Genomic DNA, 18,374 nt, shown 5'->3' with positions numbered 1-18,374 from the left:
AGAAGCCTGCATTTGGTCCAGCATACACAGAGGGTGATAGAGATGAAACCAGGGTCTCATGAGCTCCCCGGGCAGGAGACGGTCAATGGTGTGAGAGATGCTTACAGAGACAGAAGCTCAATGACAGATGTAGAGTATGGAGCGAGAAGCACAGTAAGTCCCTGACTAGGCTCCTTCCTAATCAGGGAACTGAGGGTGGGGTGGTATAGAGTTGGGGTAGGAGAGCTACTGAAGCAGCCTCTTCCTACTTTTGGGGCCAGCTGGTCTTAGGACAAAATGGATATGGGCTATGGTGACAGGTACTGGGTTACTCATGAGGAGTTCAACTGAGGACTTGCTCGGACTGGCCACTAAGAAACACTTTAAATAATGCAAGAAGATACTCAGGCAAATGTAAATCCTAAAATGATCAGTATTCTCGAATAATTTCTTTTTAAAGTTCTACCATTTGGAGTCAGAATCTCTTATGTAGATAAAAAAGTCAAAATAGTCAGAGGGACAAAGTCCTAACTAAAGGCTCAAATTTAGCCCATGCTTAGGGAGTCACTAATTCTTTCTCTAGTCAACTCATTACAAAAATTTATTTTTGGCCAGGTGCGGTGGCTCACGCCTGTAATCCTAGCACTTTGGGAGGCTGAGGCAGGCAGATTACCTGAGCTCAGGAGTTCGAGACCAGCCCGGGCAACACAGTGAAACCGTCTCTACTGAAAAACAAAAAATTAGCTGGGGGTGGTGGTGCGCGCCTGTAATCCCAGCTACTTGGGAGGCTGAGACAGGAGAATCGCTTGAACCTGGGAGGCAGAGGTTGTGGTGAGCCAAGATCATGCCACTGCACTCCAGCCTGGGTGACAGAGTAAGACTCCGTTTCAAAATAAATAAATAAATAAATAAATAAATAATATATATATTTTTTTTTCACTAAGAGCTTAATCTCTTTTTCTCCAGAACTTCTCCCAAGATAACCAAATGTTTCTCTGCTTCTAAATTTCTTACTTTTTATGACTTCTACTCTCACTTTGGTCCTTTTCATAATTCTCTTGGTCCTGTTTGGCCCATGACCTTATGTCCAAAGTTTCTGCTCCAGGGCATGCTACGTATAAGACTCAGGATGGGCCTACTTCCAGCTACCATTCAGTATAGGTGAGGGAAGAGAAGTCTGAGAAAGCCCAAGGATGGATCTGAGGGAGGATAACAGAAAGCTAGGTTCCTAACTCAAGATGAGATTAAGTTCTCCTCTCTAGTATTTATTTTGAAGAAGTCAGGGAATCAAGAAAATCTCTGAAAACTTATATAACTGCTGATGAGACTGTACATTAGTTCAGCCCCTGTGGAAAGCAGTTTGGAGGTTTCTCAAAGAAACAAAAATATGACTAATATTCAACCCAGTAATCCCATTACTGGGTATATACCCAAATGAAAATAAATTGTTCGGCCGGGCATGGTGGCTCATGCCTGTAATCCCAGCCCTTGGGGAGGCTGAGGTGGGCAGATCATGAGGTCAAGAGATAGAGACCATCCTGGCCAACATGGTGAAACCCCGTCTCTACTAAAAACACAAAAATTAGCTGGGCGTGGTGGCACGTGCCTGTAGTCCCAGCTACTCGGGAGGCTGAGGCAGGGGAATCGCTTGAACCAGGGAGGCAGAGGTTGCAGTGAGCTGAGACTGTGCCACTGCACTCCAGCTGGGCAACAGGGTGAGACTCCATCTCAAAAAAAAAGAAAAAGAAAAGAAAATAAATTGTTCTACCAAAAATGCACCTGCACATGCATGTTTATTGCAGCTCCATTTGCAATAGCGAAGATGTGAAATCAAACTAGGTGCCCATCAACAGTGGACTGGATAAAGAAAATGTGGTACATATACAATATGAAATACTACACAGCCATAAAAAAAATGAAATTATGTCCCTTGCACCACCATAGATGCAGCTGGAGGCCATTATTCTAAGTGAATTAACTTGGAAGCAAAAAATGCCGCATGTTCTCAGTTTTAAGTGAGAGCTAAACACTGTATATACACAGACATAAGGATGGAAACAACAGACACTGGTGACTCCAAAAGGGGAAGAGGAGAAAAGGGTGAAAGATTGAAAAGCTACATATTGGGTACTATGTTAACTGTCTGGGTGACAGCTTTAATAGAAGCCTAAACCTAAGCATCATACAATATATCCATGTAACAAACCTGCACAAGTACCTCTGAATCTAAAATAAAAATTAAAACTTTAAAAAAAAAAAAAGAAAATCCCTGAATCAGATAATAGAGTTATACAGTTTCTACTTTATTGGTAACAAGTAAGTAATGAAATAACTCTAAGATCTAAGTTTTGTAGAGGGAAGAATTTAATATGATCATGTATCTTCACAGCCAGCATGTACAAGAAGCTGAGATTTAGATAATTCGCTTTAGAGAGTTAACAGAGTGCCTTTTATTTAACATCACTGGCTAATAATCCTTTTGAAACGGCAAATCAAACAGAAAAAAGGACAGAAGTTAGCCATGGAGACCAAGAGAACAGGCTACCATTTATTTTATCTAACTTGTGTTTTGTGAAAAGTGACCAAGGTTTAATTGTGACAAAACCACTATAAAATTCCAAATACTTACAGCTTCTTTCTCCCTGTCCATGATAGTTTCCAGCTCTTCAAAATGCCGAAGTTTGATCTCTAGTTTCTTCATTTGTGTCTCAACCAAGAGAGCTACCAGGGACTTGATCTTTCTTTCTTCCACTGCAGCCAGGTGCTAAGGGTAAAAGATCATTCAAGCTATTTAGGTAAACATTTGCTTAAAGAACATTAAGAAAATGCTGACAATATTCAAAGTAGAGATCATATAATTTACAATGGTACCCTATATGTCTCCTTTGTAACGTACAATCTAAAATAACTGTCTCTGAATTTCTGGTTCTTATAGAGATAAATCAACCCTTAAAAGATTAAAGGAAATGCCTCATGTGGTAAACTACTACCTTCAAAAGGGCTATTAAGAAGGAGAGGGCAAACCAGGACCCTGATGGGCCAAAGATGAGGACAGGAGGTACTTTGCCACCTACCACCCCATCCTGGCACTCGGTCTGTCCCCTCACTATCCTTTCCTCCCTAAAACTTTTCTAGGGTTGGGTGGGCAGGCAGGCTGCTGAGGACAGCACCTGACACTCTTACACAAAGCCTCTCCCTTCTCTTTGGTGAGCTGACCTCATGTGTGGAAACAAAGGGGAAAACAATATTTGACCTGTAATTCCAGGTCCAGGTCCATAGCTGGAAAAATAAATACAGTACTAAACAGAAAGGTACTCTGGAAGACTATCACTCCTTTGCCACAAGACTGATGGTGAATGCTTCCTGCCAACTCAAGAGCACAAACAAGATGATGCCACATTACTTATATCTGCTTAAGACCCTAACTACTAGCTAGCAATCAATCCCACCCTCTACAGATGCCATCCAAGAACTTCCCCAACAAACTCCCAGCACCATTTTTCATTCACTTTTATTATGTCTGCTGAATTTATGTGTTTAAGAAGCAGGGTTCTTCATAAAAAAAAAAAAACCTATGTTGCCCAGACTGGCCTCCAACTCCTGGGCTCAAGTGATCCTTCTGCCTAAGCCAACTGAGTAGCTATGACATGCCACAACTGTGCATGTCACAGCACGCATCTTACCAAGGTCTTAAGAAATAGCATGGAGTGGCTATTTTACTGATCTCTTAATGATTGTAGGTTTCCTATAGAACCTAGGAGCAACCATGCAACTTAATACAGGCTTTTGGGAACTATGCTGAGACCTAACACTTAGACGAAAGCCTAATTTTTCATTCATTTACCGTCGAAAATAAAAACTGTAGTTTTACAGATATGGAGACCCATTTGCAAAAAGATTCAGAAATGTAGACAAGAGGTGACAATGAGATTTTATAGCTATTAATGATCATGTCTGCCACCCTAAAATACAATGAGCTACATCAATGACACCAAAACTTTAAATAAATATTATGTAATTCAAGGCATTATCATTGTACAATGTTATACAATTTATATTTTTGAACAAAAAAATTTATGCACATGATATAAACTGAAAAGTTACAAAGAGGTATAAAATAAAAAGTAAGTCTCCCCCTAACTTCTGTCAGCTATACATCAGTAACTCTTCCTTTGAAGATAATAATGTTATCAATTTCTGGTCTATTTTTATGAGAATATGACTCCTAGAACTCAGCTGGTTTGAAAGAAAATGTTTCTGGTATTTTTTTTTTTTTGAGATTTATGCAGGAACTTGGTGGGGGGAGCAGTAGGTGGAAAGAGGGTCCTCAAGTGTTATTCAATAAAATAATACCAAAATATTTCCTTTTAAAACTGCAGGTCATTGGTCAGCCGTGGTGGCTCACGCCTGTAATCTCAGCACTTTGGGAGGCCTAGGTGGGCAGATCACATGAGATCAGGAGTTCGAGACCAGCCTGGCCAATACAGCAAAAACCCTGTCTCTACTAAAAATTAAAAAATTAGCTGGGCATGGTGGTGCACGTCTGTAATCCCAGCTACTCGGGAGGCTGGGGCATAAGAATCGCTTAAAGCCTGGAGGCAGAGGTTGCAGTGAGCCGAGATCCCTCCACTGCACTCCAGCCTGGTGACAGAACAAGACTCCATCTCAAAAAAAAAATAAAAAATAAAATAAAATAAAAGAGGCAGCAAGTATCAAAAAAATTAAAAAGATCCACAGCAAGAAACATTACTGAAATTTTAAGTACACAAGATACAGATAATCCTACAAGCTTTCAGAAAGGCACCCTCCCAAAAAAAACAGGTTAACCAAAAAATTGGACTGTATCAGACTTCTTAAAAGTGAAATGAGATGTTTGAAAACAATGGTAAAATGCCTTTCAACTCTGAGGGCTAATGAATTTCAAACTAGAATTTCCTGTATAGCAACGTGTAACAGCGTGAATATAGAACAGACATTCCTGAAATCAAGGACTAAAAAGTTCACTTCCTACACATGCTACTGAGGTATGTGTTCTAGCCCAAGTAATGTAATACCAGAAAAAGATAAAGACCCTAGATTCAAAAGTCACAGACCCAACCTAAGAAACTCTGAGTTTATAGAGCAAGCGATGATTCAAAAATAAATTGAGGTTGGGCACAGAAGCTCATGCCTACGCCTATAATCACAGCACTTTGGAAAGGCAGGTGGATCACAGAAGGCCAGGAGTTCAAAACCAGCCTAGCCAACACAGTAAAACCCTGTCTGTACTAAAAATACAAAAAAAAAAGCTGGATGTGGTGGCACACGCCTGTGATCCCAGCTACTCAGGAAGCAGAGGCTGTGGTGAGCCAAGATCGCGCCACAGCACTCCAGCCTAGGCAACAGAGCAAGACGCTTTCTCAAAAAATAAAATAAATTGAGACAAATGAAACAAGACTGGTAAGAAGTTGATAACCAAAGCTAGATAATATGTATGCAGAGACTATTTTACTACTTTGTCTACTTCTGTATATGTTGTATATATTCTTTTTTTTTTTTTTTTTTTTAAAGACAAAGTCCGGGCCGGCGCTGTGGCTCGTGCCTGTAATCCCAGCACTTCAGGAAGCCGAGGTGGGTGGATCACTTGAGGCCAGGAGTTTGATACCAGCTTGGCCAACATGGCAAAATCCCTTATTTTTCTTTATTTTATTTTTACAGTTTTAAAAAAAGAAAGGAAAAAAGGAAGACCAGCTTCCCAAGTAGCTGGGACTACAGGCGCACACCACCACACCCACTTAGCTTTTGTATTTTTGGTAGAAACAGGGTTTTGCCAGGTTGCCCAGTCTAGTCTCAAACTCCCAAGCTCAAATGATCTGCCTGTCTCGGCCTCCCCAAGTGCTGGGATTACCAGCATGAGCCACCATGTCTAGCCTACTTCTATATATATATTCTAATACTTCCATAATAAAAGTTTAAAGGCGGGTTGGGGTAGGTCAACAAATAGAGCTGAGAAAACTGAATATCCAAATACAAAAGAATGAATTTGGACTCCTATCTCACACCACCCACAAAAATTAACTTAGTGGATCACAGATCTAAATATAAAAGTATACACTAAAAAATTCTTAGAAGAAAAAACAAAGTATATCTAAATGATCTTAGGTTAAGCCAAAGATTTCGAGACATGTAAAAAGCACAAATGATAAAAGAGAAAATTGAAAATTAGGTTGAACCTCATCAAATTAAAAACATTTGTACCACCAAGAAGTCCACTGAAAACAGGCCAGGCGCAATTGCCTACCATCTGTAATCCCAGTGTTTTGGAAGGCTGAGGCAGGAAAATCGCTTGAGGCCAGGAGTTTGAGACCAGGGCAACATAATGAGACCCCGTTCTACAAAAAAATTTAAAAAATTAGCCAGGCGTGATAGCACATTCCTATAGTCCCAGCTACTCAGGAGGCTGAGGAGGAAGGATCACATGAGTCTGGGAGTTTGAGGCTGCAGTGAGCTGTGATCTTGCCACAGCATTTCCAGCCTGGGTGACAGAGCGAGGTCCCGTCCTTTTTTTTTTTTTTTTTTTTTTGAGACAGAGTCTAGATTTGTTGCCCAGGCTGGAGTACAGTAGCATGACCTCGGCTCACTGTAACCTCCGCCTTCCAGGTTCAAGTGACACTCCTGCCGCAGTCTCCTGAATAGCTGGGATTACAGGCACCCGCCACCAAGCCCGGCTAATTTTTCTATTTTTAGTAGAGACGGGGTTTCACCATGTTGGTTAGGCTGGTGTTGAATCCTGACCTCACGTGATCTGTCTGACTGAGCCTCCCAAAGTGATGGGATTACAGGCATGAGCCACCGTGCCTGGCGAGACCCCGTCTTTAAAAAAAAAAAAAAAAAAAAGGAAAAAGGAAAAAGAGACAAGTCAATGGCAGAGCTGGAACTAAAAATTAAAATTCCAAACCCAAATGCCCATTAGTTATTTTTCAATGCATCTTTGGAATAATCGATACTTGAGTGGATACCTTCCTGGGTAATTCTTAGAAGGGACTTGTGGTAGACTAAAGATAGTCACAAGTTCACTGGCCTTTATTTCATTAAGAGGCAGATCAAGACAGGCTCTCTGCCTTGCCCAGTAAAAATTAGTGGTAGCCTTTTCTAAGCCCAGGCCTTACAATCCTGGAAACTTTCATGTCCTGTTTCTTGGAATGTTCTCTCTGGGAGTCTCAGGTTGCCATGTACAAAGTATGATCACCCTGCTGGAAAGACCACAAGGGGAAATTCTGAGACTACATGGAGCGGAAAAAAACCTCAGCTACCCCTGCCAAGGACTAGGATTTTAATGAAGCCATCTCAGACCTTCTACATAAACCTACCTATGAAGTTAATACTACTAAATGACTCAGTTGACACATGTAGCAGAATTGCCCAGCTGTTTGGTGTTAAAATTTAACAAAATTATGAGATTTAATAAAATTGTTATGTTTTAAACTACTCAATTTTGCTTTTGTAAAATAATTTGGTATCTGGAAATGGGGAGCTTTTGTAACAGAAACCTAAAATGTTTCTCTTTGGCTTTGGGACCACGTAGTGGGTGCAAGCTGAAAGGGCTTTAAGAAAACCATCAGTAGGTAATAAAGTACAGAGAGGAAACTAGTATTGAAGGTTGAAGAAATAGATCTTTATTATCTAGTAGCACAACTTTTGGAAACACCATCATCTCTAGTCATGTGGAAATAGAAAAGGTAATTAATAAACTTGTGGATATGGCTGGGGCATTTCCAGGCCATGGAAAAATTCTTTTTCTATTTTATTGTAAGCAGCTAGAAGAGCATGGAAGAAGCAACTATTAGGTTTTCAGGCAGAATTTAGAGGAAATATGAAAAAGTGGGATTTGAATAAAACATTATTTCTCATCTCTGGTTCCTTTCCAGCAAGAGTCTGAAGCTAAGAAATGGCTTTGGAAGAAAGATCCAATCTAGAGCACTACCAGCAAAGGATGACCTCAGGGTAAAGAGCTCAAGGTGCAGCTATAAAACTTTTTGAATGGTATTTATAGTAGGACTTCTAAGAGTCTTAGGTATATGCCTTAGACCTTTCTACCAGACATGAGGGCCTCTAAGCATCTTTTAGATGTTTTTTTGAGACAGTGTCTCACTGTTGCCCAGGATGAAGTGCACCAGTGAGATCACAGCTCACGGTAACCTCAAACTCCTCGGCTCAAGAGATCCTCCTGCCTCAGCCTCCCGAGTAGGTAGGATTATAGGCATTACACCACCATGCCTGGCCAACTTTAAAAACTTTTTGTAGGGACAAGATCTCTCTCTGTTGCCCAGGTTGGTCTCTAACTCCTGGCCTCAAGCAATCCTCCTGCCTCAGCTTCCCAAAGTGCTGGGATTATGGTGTGAGCCACTGTGCTGGGTCTAAACATCTTTATAGCATGTCTTATATATATATATATATATATATATATATATATATATATATATATATATATATTCTTTCATTGAGCTTCTTAGGTCTGTAAGTTAAAGTTTTCATCAAATTCGGAAAGTTTTCACACAGCCAATATTTATTTTTATTCTGCTTACAACACTCTTTCCTTTCTTTCTGAAGCCCCATGTTTGGACACTTACTTGTCCCACTATTTCCTAACCAAGCTCTTTATGACCTTTCAGGAATAACTGCCTCTGCTTTTGTTTTCTGCCTAGTTCATATCACTGTGCTGAAGTATTTGTTTCCAACATTGTCCCTAGTTTTAAACTAGTTTTCTGTATCACCTCTACTAGTTCACCTCTCAGCTTCTTTGCATCATCATTACTGAAGCTACAAATCTAAGATCCCTCCAACTAGACAAAAAGGGATCCAAAAATTAAGGGCTTTGTTCTCATAACATCTTAACTAAGACTAGGGCAAAAAGGGAACTATGTAGGCAAGAAAACATAGGTGTGGCTTTTGTCTAATGGGAATTACTTTTTTTTTAAGTTTTTCTGAGACAAGAGTTTCACTCTGTCCCCAGGCTGGAATACAGTGGCGTGATCTCAGCTCACTGAAATCCCAGGTTCAAGTGATTCTCGTGCCTCAGCCTCCCAAGTAACTGGGCCTACAGGCACGTGCCACTATGACTGGCTTAATTTTTGTATTTTTAGTAGACATGGAGTTTCACCATGTTGGCCAGGCTGGTCTTGAACTCCTGACCTCCCTCAAATGATCCGCCCACCTCGGCCTCCCAAAGTGAGAATTACATTTTAAACACAGAAATCCCACAAAGTTCTTAAAAAATTGTAACACCTTGAACTGAAGTACAAAGAACATAAACTGGGCCTGCAACAAGTAGAATGCAGGCCAAGACAGCCAATCAGTGCAAAACTGCTAATTTTTTAATGGAAAAGGAAAAAGACAGAAGAAAAAACTGAAAGCCCAGAGGGTGAAGTCAAACTGTGGATAACAATTCTGCGAGTAGGACTGGGCCCTGATGAAGGAACTGGAAATGTGTGCCTGGCTAGATTTCAAATTTGCCATGAACTATGACTGCTCTGTGTCTCCAATTCAAACCCTCCTTGAACAGAGTGCAGTTAACCTTGATATGTCTCACCCCGGTTATACTAGTCCAGAAAATCTTCAAATTATAGTATCAGCATTCAAGAAGCTGTAAATAGGAACCACTCCTAAAGAGCCTCATCTGCATGTGGACCTGATTTACATAAGATCCGAGACCTCCAACCTCAGCTTGATATCATAATGAGATAAAGCCATGAGAGATCTATTTTTCAGTGGGGGAAAGGTGTACAATTTATGACAAGAGAGTAGACTGTGAAGGGTTAAGGTGGCACATCTTCTACCTTGAGCTGTGCTCTGTGTCCCCTTACCTTGAATTTGGACAGAACATTTGACCAGTAGAGTAGGGCAGAAATTATGCTGTGTCAGTTTGGGGTTCCAAGTCATAAGAGACTGGCAGATCCTCCTCCTTGCTGCTTGTGACATTCTTCTCTCAAAGTTCTAAGCTTTGTAAAAAGTCCAACTACTCCTGAGACTACCTTACACCAGCTTCTTAGAAAGGATGTATAGAGAATGATGGTAGCCATCTCAGCCTAGGCATAGGCATATAAATGAAGTTGTCTCTGGCCCTCTATAATAGCCCAGTGATGAGGTAGTCCTGAGTGACTCTACTAAATGCGACATGGAGCACATTTTGCCAGCTAAGCCTGCCCAAGTTCCTCACTGCAGTATCATAACAGAGAAGAAAATGACTGAGGTTTTAAACGACTAACTTCAAGGGTAGTTACATCGGTTACATAGCAATAAATAACTGAAACAGGAATATTGCTGATGCTCAGATTATGGATTCTTGAAAGGTCTGGCAACAGTGATGACCAGGGTGTTCCAAGCAGAAGCTACAGGGAGAGGCCCAACCTTTCGCACATTGGCTTTATAGAGCCTGAGAAGAATGATGAGGTCTGGAATGGTGCCACAGAAGATATACGGCAGCAGTCCCCAACCTTTTTGGCAGCAGGTGCCGGTTTCATGGAAGAGGGTGAAAGACAATTTTTCCACGGGGCAGGGTGGGGGTGGGGGGTGGTTTCAGGACGAAACTGTTATACTTCAGATCACCAGACATTAGATTCTCATATGAAGCACACAACCTAGATCCCTTGCATGCACAGTTCACAAAAGGGTTTGCACTCCTATGAGAATCTAATTCCGCCAATGATCTGACAGGAGGCAAAACTCAGGCAGTAATGCTTGCTATCACTTGCCCTGTCACTCACCTCCTGTTGTGTGGCCTAGCTCCTAACAGGCCACTGGGGTTGGGGACCCCTGATATATGGAACATAGGAGAAACAACTGGAGATAAATGATTAATGAGAAGCAATAATCCAGCTGGAATAGGGTTGAGGCCAATTTTGCATTACAAAGCATGAATTCCAATGAGTAGAACAGAAGTAGTTTCTATGTAGTCATATAAAAACAAAACTGAACAGGACTAACTGTAGGCAAAATGATCAAATGGGCTATTTTTTCCTGACACATTGAGAGGATTATTAAGGTATGGTAACAACGATCAACATGCTTAGTGTAAATGAATTTCAATCAACCCTTGTCTGTTAATGCCTTGTGACTAAAGTACACAATGACAATTTTCACACCTCCAGAAAGAGTTTCATGCTGGAAGCAGTAGCTGACACCGGTAATCCCAGGACATTGGGAGACTGAGGTGGGCAAATTCCTTGGCACCAGGAGTTTGACACCAGCCTGGGCAACACAGGGAGACCCCGTCTCTACAAAAAATTTTAAAATTAGCTGAGTGTGGTGGCACAAGTCTGTGGAACCAGCTACTTGAGAGGCTGAGGTGAAAGTATCTCATTTGAGCCCAGGACGTGGAGGCTACAGTGTGCTGCGATCACATCACTGCATTCTAGCCTGGGTGACAGAGCAAGACCCTGACAAAGCAAGCAAGCAAGCAAGCAAGCACGCAAGCAAGCAAGAGAGTGAGAGAAAGAAAAAGAGAGAGGAGAGAGAAAGAGAAAAAAGCAAGAATGAATGAAAGAGAAAGAGAGGAGAGAGAAAGAAAAGAATGAGAAATTGCAGAAACAATGCATCAAGTTATGAGACATTTCTGGGGGGTAAGAGTCTTCCCGTTGTCCCAGAGCTAATACCCAATTACCATGTTGCCACGAATACAAACCTACTTTCGCCATTTTGGAAAACGTGTATATGGGGTGGTTTGTAGAATAAATTCAAATGAAGTATCTGTGGTTTTAAGAAAATGTGATCTCTGCTTTCTTGGAAGAACTGAACCTACTATTGCTGACAAAAAGAGAACATGCTCTAATATGGGGGATTTATGGTTTATCCTGGCAATAGTTCTGGGGCCTTCCTTCTGCTGTAAGCCTAAAGACCCAGATGGAAAGGATCCAGAGCACTCAAACAATGGTACTTCTGCTTACACCCACACACCACTCCTTTAGTTGAGACAATTCACAGCTTGTCAGCAGGTGCAATGAAAAAATGGACATGCTCTTGAAGAACCTTTCAGGGGACAATAACAGAAGCCATAAAGCATGCCACCTCATCTGTTTAGGAGATAGATCTAGAACCTCTAATTATCACTCCATGTCAGTATGACAAAAGATTCTTAAGGAAAACTTTTAATAACAAAGCTGTTTATAGACACAGAAGAAGAAAATGAGAATAAGAGAAACTTGGATTGGCTACATAAGTTACATATTAATTATAGTAATTTAAGTGAATTCCTTACCCCCTTAATTACCATGAATGATTGAAAATGATTATGTGTGCTATCAAGTTTATCAGATCCCAACTGTAAGTGGCACTGAAGGGTTCACATGTGCCAAGTCGTGCAGCATGAGCATTTGTATACTTTCATAACTCAGGGGGAAACCTAGGTGTTTTGAGAATGAAGATATGAGCTCCTAGTAAATAGAAGAAAGAGTGACTGATGACGAGGGAGTGAAAGTTCAATGACCTGGAGAGAAATTCTTCTTTGGACACCTTTTAAATTTTGTATGGAATAGTGAAGGGGCAGGCCAAATGATCCATAAAAGTAGTTTCTCTGCATTGAAGGAGTCAAGCTATTGTAAGATAATCAGTAGTGTATACCAGACAAATCTTTGTGCCCAAAGTTGCACACAGTAACAGCTATGAGGCCAGAGGAAAACATCATGAAGCATTTGTGAAACTTAAAAAATATATATATATTTTTTTGTAGAGATAGAGTCTCACTATGCTGCCCAGGCTGGTCCTGAACTCCTGAGCAAAAGTGATCCTCCTGCCTTGGCTTCCTAAAGTGCTGCAATTACAGGTATGAGCCACTGCACCCAGCCTCATGAAACTTTTAAAAGGTAATCTACCATTTTAGTTCTTCCTATGGCAACATATACTGAAGCATAGCACAGTGGTATCAAGAGGAGAAACTGGCCAGGTGAGGTGGCTCACGCCTGTAATCCTGACACATTGAGAAGTCAAGGTGGGCAAATCTCTTGAGCCCAAGAGCTCCAGACCAGCCTGGGAAACATGGCAAAACCCAGTCTCTACAAAAAAATTTAAAAAGAGGAAAAATAATAGGAAGAAAAAACCATGCTCTATAAGAAAAGAATGTCCGAAAAAGCTTAGAGATAAAAGAATAAATTCTGTTTGGCAGAACTACAAGAAACAGGTCAGGAAGCACAGGTAAGAAATGAGGGTTGAGAACTAAGTAGGGCCCTGATTATAGAAAAATCCTAAATTCTCTACTGAAGAGTTTGAAATCGTAGCCAGAGAGAGAGATAGGGAGGTTACTGACGAAAGTAACATGCTCCTATTTGCATTTTTAAAGATTTCTGTGCATAATGTAGGATTCCATTTATAAGAAGTTAAAAAAAAAAAAAAGGAGAAACTAATCTACGGTGTAGTGAGACAGACTAGTGATTACTCTCCAGGGAAGGCAAAGTAACTGGAATAAGAGGAAGCTTCTGGAGGGGCTGGTAATGTTGTTTATTGAAATGGATGCTTGTGACACGGGTGGGCTCAGTTTGTCAAAAATTCAAAAAGCTGTAGGCTTAAGTATGTCCATTTATTTGAATGTGAGTTATACTTAAGAACAAGTTAAAAAGCAAAAAGATTACATTGGCTGAGGGTTAGAGAATGGGACTGAGGAGACAGGCAAAAGATTAAGGGATGCTGACCTGAGTGAGCAGCTGAACATTAGCAGGTGATCTAAAGCACCATGAAGAATTTGCTGGCAGAATAGCTATGGAAAATGAAGGAACCAGGAGTCAAAAATGAGCTGAGGTTGCAGGTTTGAAGACTGAGGAAGGGCACAAAGGAGAAAGCCCTCTCCGCCTCTAGCTCCTCATTTATAATGCGAGAGGCCGGGCATGGTGTCTCATGCCTGTAATATCAGCACTTTGGGAGGCTGAGGCAGGTGAGTCACCTGAGGTCAGGAGTTCGAGACCAGCCTGACCAATATGGCGAAATCCTGTCTCTACTAAAAATACAAAAGTTAGCCGGGTGTAGTGGTGGATGCCTGTAATCCCAGCTACTTGGGAGGCTGAGACAGGAGAATCGCTAGAACCCAGGAGGCGGAGGTTGCAGTGAGACAAGATTATACCACTGCACTACAGCCTGGGGGAAAGAGTGAGACTGTCCCAAAAAAAAAAAAAAAAAAAAAAATATATATATATATATATATATATATACGTATATATATATATACGTATATATATATATATATATACGTATATATATATATATATATATACGTATATATATATACACACACATAAACGTGACAGACTACGACCACGATAATCCTTAAAGTCTCTAAAACACCTAATGACAGTATTACAGTAAGAACTTGAGCAGCTCAGAGACAAAGAGATGCCCAAACACTCCAGGGTAGCAGAAGACACACTAAAAAAGATGTTTGCAATGAAAGAGCAAAACTAGACAAATGGTGAAAAAGAGTCAAGTTATATTAGCTGTCATTTAAGCAAGCATGTGCCTCAAAACTTCCCAGAGGTGAGGGGGATGTAGGGGAGATAGAATAACTAAAATTAGCTAAAGAATCAGACAGGAGATATCTTTCTGATTCTTTAGCTAATTTTAGTTATTAGGAAGTATTAGCTAGTTTTAGTTATTAGGAAAAGGGCAGGTAGTATAAATTTGTAGGACTTCGAGTTAGTATAATAACAATGATCAGCCAGAGTAACTGTCTGGGTTGACTGAACATTTGCTGAGGCCTGTAAACACCTCCCTAACCTCCATTGTCTCTATCTATGTCAGATGGGTGGGCATTCAAAACAGTAATCTTGTAGTTTGAATTGGTTCATCACATCAGATTAAACACTTAGAGAAGTAGTTCACAGTAGCTGAATGATTTGGGGAATTAAAGACCATGAAAAAGCATCTTTATTAAAAGATCAAGAACAGTTCAAAATAAAATGATTAGCAATGTTCTAGTAATCACTGTTTCTTGAAATGTGGTATCCTGTAATGGAAGGAAACTACTTCTGAAGTAGAATGAAGAACAGGGGAAAAGATTTTTAAAAACTTTACATATTCATGTTTAGAATTACTTAAAATGCTAAATTAACACAGAGAGGAAAATAACATTCTCATGTCTTCTTAAATATGCTCTGCAGCTAATACTATAAATAGAAAAAACCACCCCCAGAAAAGCTGGCAAATTCAAGAAGAAAAAGAGCTATTTTAGGGTCTCTCTCTCCTTTCAGTCTGTAAGATCAGGGTGAAGTATTTAGGCAAGGAAACAGGTTTTTGTCTTAAAAATCATAAATATTTCAATCTGGTAGAAATTATTGGAACAATAGTCCAAGATAAGTTCTGCAGGCAAATTAAAAACAAAATGATAATCAGTTCCTTAAAGAGATTTTAAAATTTGCCTTCAATCTCTGCAGTCTTTACAAGGCTAAATGGTACAATGAATGGAATGAAAAAAGTCACTCTTTAGACTGGATCTACTATTCCTATCACCCTCCTCCTGCCCGTGGATTTCTTAACCTAGAAATGCCATTCAAGCAAATAGTCATCTCCTATTGGGAGCAAAGCTCTTTATACTAAATGTTCCCAATTAATTAAAAACAATACGACCATTCATGTCTTAAGAGAGCACTGGAAAAGGGCTGTCAGGGGCAAACCTTGGCTTTGGTAGCTGCTGAGGCAAGAGCAGCTGCTGCGGCTGTGGCAACATTTCCTTCAGAAATTTCATGTTCTACTTTCTTCTTCCCAGTATCACTTTCTCTTTCTTTACATGTATCAGTGAGTTCTTTGTTCTCTTCAGTCTCCTTTTCTTCTGAAAATATCAGAAAGCTTTATTACTAGCATGCCCAGTCTCAAAAATCCATCTTTCTCCTTACCTCCACCACCAAAACAAACTAGGACTGATATGACAAAGAGATGTCAATGCCTTTTTCTTCTTTTTAACAGTTCTGTTGAGCCATTCCATGCATTAGGTTTGCCTCTACTGGGGACATATTTTCTAAACAGTACACTTGTTTTCCTATCATTTTGCTAAGTTCTATGTGGAGGTCCCTTGGATATATATATTTAAAGGAAAATTCAGGGGAACCAAGTCTAAGGCCAACATACTTGCTCATCAGTCAATGAAATGCTCTAGAACTCTAGAGTCTGTAGGAAATCAGAAGCTGAGAACAGACTACTTCTCTAAGCCTGACAGGCATGATGGGCTGTATCAGCAACTGACACAGAAGATGAAATGGGAAGTCTGTGAGGTGACTTCAATACTGTTGAATAACTTTTTCTTCTACATATTAAAAGCACAGAGAAAAAGTGTAGCCACCAGCATTGGTATTAGTACCTATCCGAATGAAACTCAATTACATACCTATTGTTACATTAAGAAACAAACCCAAAATAAATGAGGAAGTATTTCTATATAAACCACCTTCATTTCTCCAGTGCCTTTCACAGTTTTACATAATAATATCTAAGGAGTTTCCTCAAATTACCTGATTTGGTATCCTCACTCACTTCACTATCCTGTTCCTTTTCACTATTTTTTTCATTTTCTCCACCTTGTGCTTTATCACCTTCATCGGTTTCATTTTCCACTTTATTTTCTGCCTGAAAGGGATAGAAAACAAGAGGACAGGCAGTGAGCAAAAAAACCCCAGACCTTTTTATGAGTAATTATCTTAGACTAACAAAAGGTTCCAACATTTTTGGCAAGAAGTAGACTAGATTCAAAAGTGACTTGTAGAGAACAGCTGGGAAAGAACTAATAAATTCCAAGCAATACTTTCTACCACTTCAACACTTGAGTGCTCACAAGATGTTCCTCCACAGCACAGAGTCGCTGCCCTCTCTGCATACTCTGCTATAAAGCAAGGGTTACAATGCCCAGAGGAATGTGAAGGGAATGAACTGATATTATTTGTTGATTAAAAACAGGCGAGGCAGGGCGGTGGCTCACGCCCGTAATCCCAGCACTCTGGGAGGCTGAGGCGGGTGGATCACCTGAGGTCAGTAGTTTGAGATCAGCTGGCCAACACGGTGAAACCCTGTCTCTACTAAAAATACAAAAAAGAAATTAGCCGGGCATGGTGACGGGAACCTATAATCCCAGGCACTCGGGAGACTGAGGCAGGAGAATCCCTTGAACACCTAGGAGGCGGAGACTGCAGTGACCCAAGATCATGCCATTGCACTCCAGCCTAGGCAGCAAGAGTGAGACTTCATCTCAAAAACAACAACCACCACAATATATATGTGTGTGTGTGTACTTAATAATTACTGACTGATTTAAAGAATTAAGAGCATTTAAATGTCACACCATCAACAAAGAAGCAAGTTGAAATGCTGCTGTAAAAGTTGACAAATTCTTTTAATACAGCAATCTGCTACCAATATCAGGAAGAACCATGAGAGAACATCAGTGATCATGCTTTAGAAACTGAAAAAACCGCAACTGACTATCACTGACTTCATGAGGCTATACTGTTTGCTTAGAGGCAGGGGCCCCCTATGTTGCCTAGGGTGGTTTCAAAGTCCTAGTCTCAAGTGATCCTCCAGCCTCCCAAGTGATCCTACAACCTTCCAAGTAGCTGGGACTACAAGTATGAGCCACCACACCCGGCTGAGACTCTTACGAATTAAATGAAATAAAAAATGTAAAGTACAAATATCGTCTTTAGAATAATGCAGGAATTATAATCAATTTCATTATTACCCTCACCCTCCCCTTAACTATATACAATTTTAGAATACCACGTATAATCAAGACCTTCAATCTTGGCTTATATATATTCACTCGAATAGTGACTGACTGCTCCCTATGTGCAGTAACAGTATTAGGAATACAAAGGCCCAGAGGCTGGGCATGGTGGCTCATACCTGTAATCCCAACACTTTGGGAAGCCAAGGTGGGTGGATTACCTGAGGTCAGGAGTTCCAGACCAACCTGGCCAACATAGTGAAACCACGTCCCTACTAAAAATACAAAAATTAGCTGGATGTGGTGGCGCATGGCTGTAATCCCAGCTACTTGGGAGGCTGAGGCAGGAGAATCGCTTGAACTCAGAAAACAGAGGTTGCAGTGAGCCAAGATTGCGCCACTGCATTCCAGCCTGTGTGACAGAGTGAGACTCTGTCTCAAAAAAAAAAAAAAAAAGGAATACAAAGGCCCACATCCTGACCTTTGTAACCTCCTGTTCTGCCTCACCCATCATGCATTTACAGTCTCCTACAGAAGAGAGATTGAGCCACTAACACACTGGCTACTATGAAGCTCTTCACACACTGGCTTTAGTGTCTCTCCTCCCCAACTAGTGGGAATCTTTGATTTTCTAACCTCTATTTCAATCTTTATAGTTCTACCTACTCTTTAAAACCTACCTCGTATGTCATCTTCTCATTCTTTTCTAAAGATTCTTCTGCAGGCAGTT

At 40.5% G+C, this 18,374-nt stretch overlaps 1 protein-coding gene across 6 annotated transcripts in view; it reads right to left on the bottom strand.

Annotated features, from left to right (window-relative positions):
- SMARCC1 (SWI/SNF related, matrix associated, actin dependent regulator of chromatin subfamily c member 1) overlaps positions 1–18,374 on the bottom strand; it is a 203,364-nt gene that overhangs the window by 33,996 nt on the left and 150,994 nt on the right. For 4 of the 6 annotated variants that reach the window (XM_055279147.2, XM_063609529.1, XM_055279157.2 and 1 more), the window contains 3 exons: positions 16,440–16,554; positions 15,609–15,763; positions 2,609–2,743 (listed from right to left, as the gene is read on the bottom strand). In XM_055279147.2, the coding sequence (XP_055135122.1) occupies positions 2,609–2,743; positions 15,609–15,763; positions 16,440–16,554 (405 nt within the window). The remainder of the gene's footprint in view (positions 1–2,608; positions 2,744–15,608; positions 15,764–16,439; positions 16,555–18,374) is intronic. The other 2 variants (XM_063609526.1, XM_063609538.1) reach the window with 1 other exon arrangement.

This window comes from Symphalangus syndactylus, chromosome 1 (genome assembly GCF_028878055.3).
Source record: "Symphalangus syndactylus isolate Jambi chromosome 1, NHGRI_mSymSyn1-v2.1_pri, whole genome shotgun sequence".
Lineage (NCBI taxonomy): Eukaryota > Metazoa > Chordata > Mammalia > Primates > Hylobatidae > Symphalangus > Symphalangus syndactylus.
Note: the sequence above shows the minus strand (reverse complement) of the source record. Positions and strands in the feature narration are given on the sequence as shown.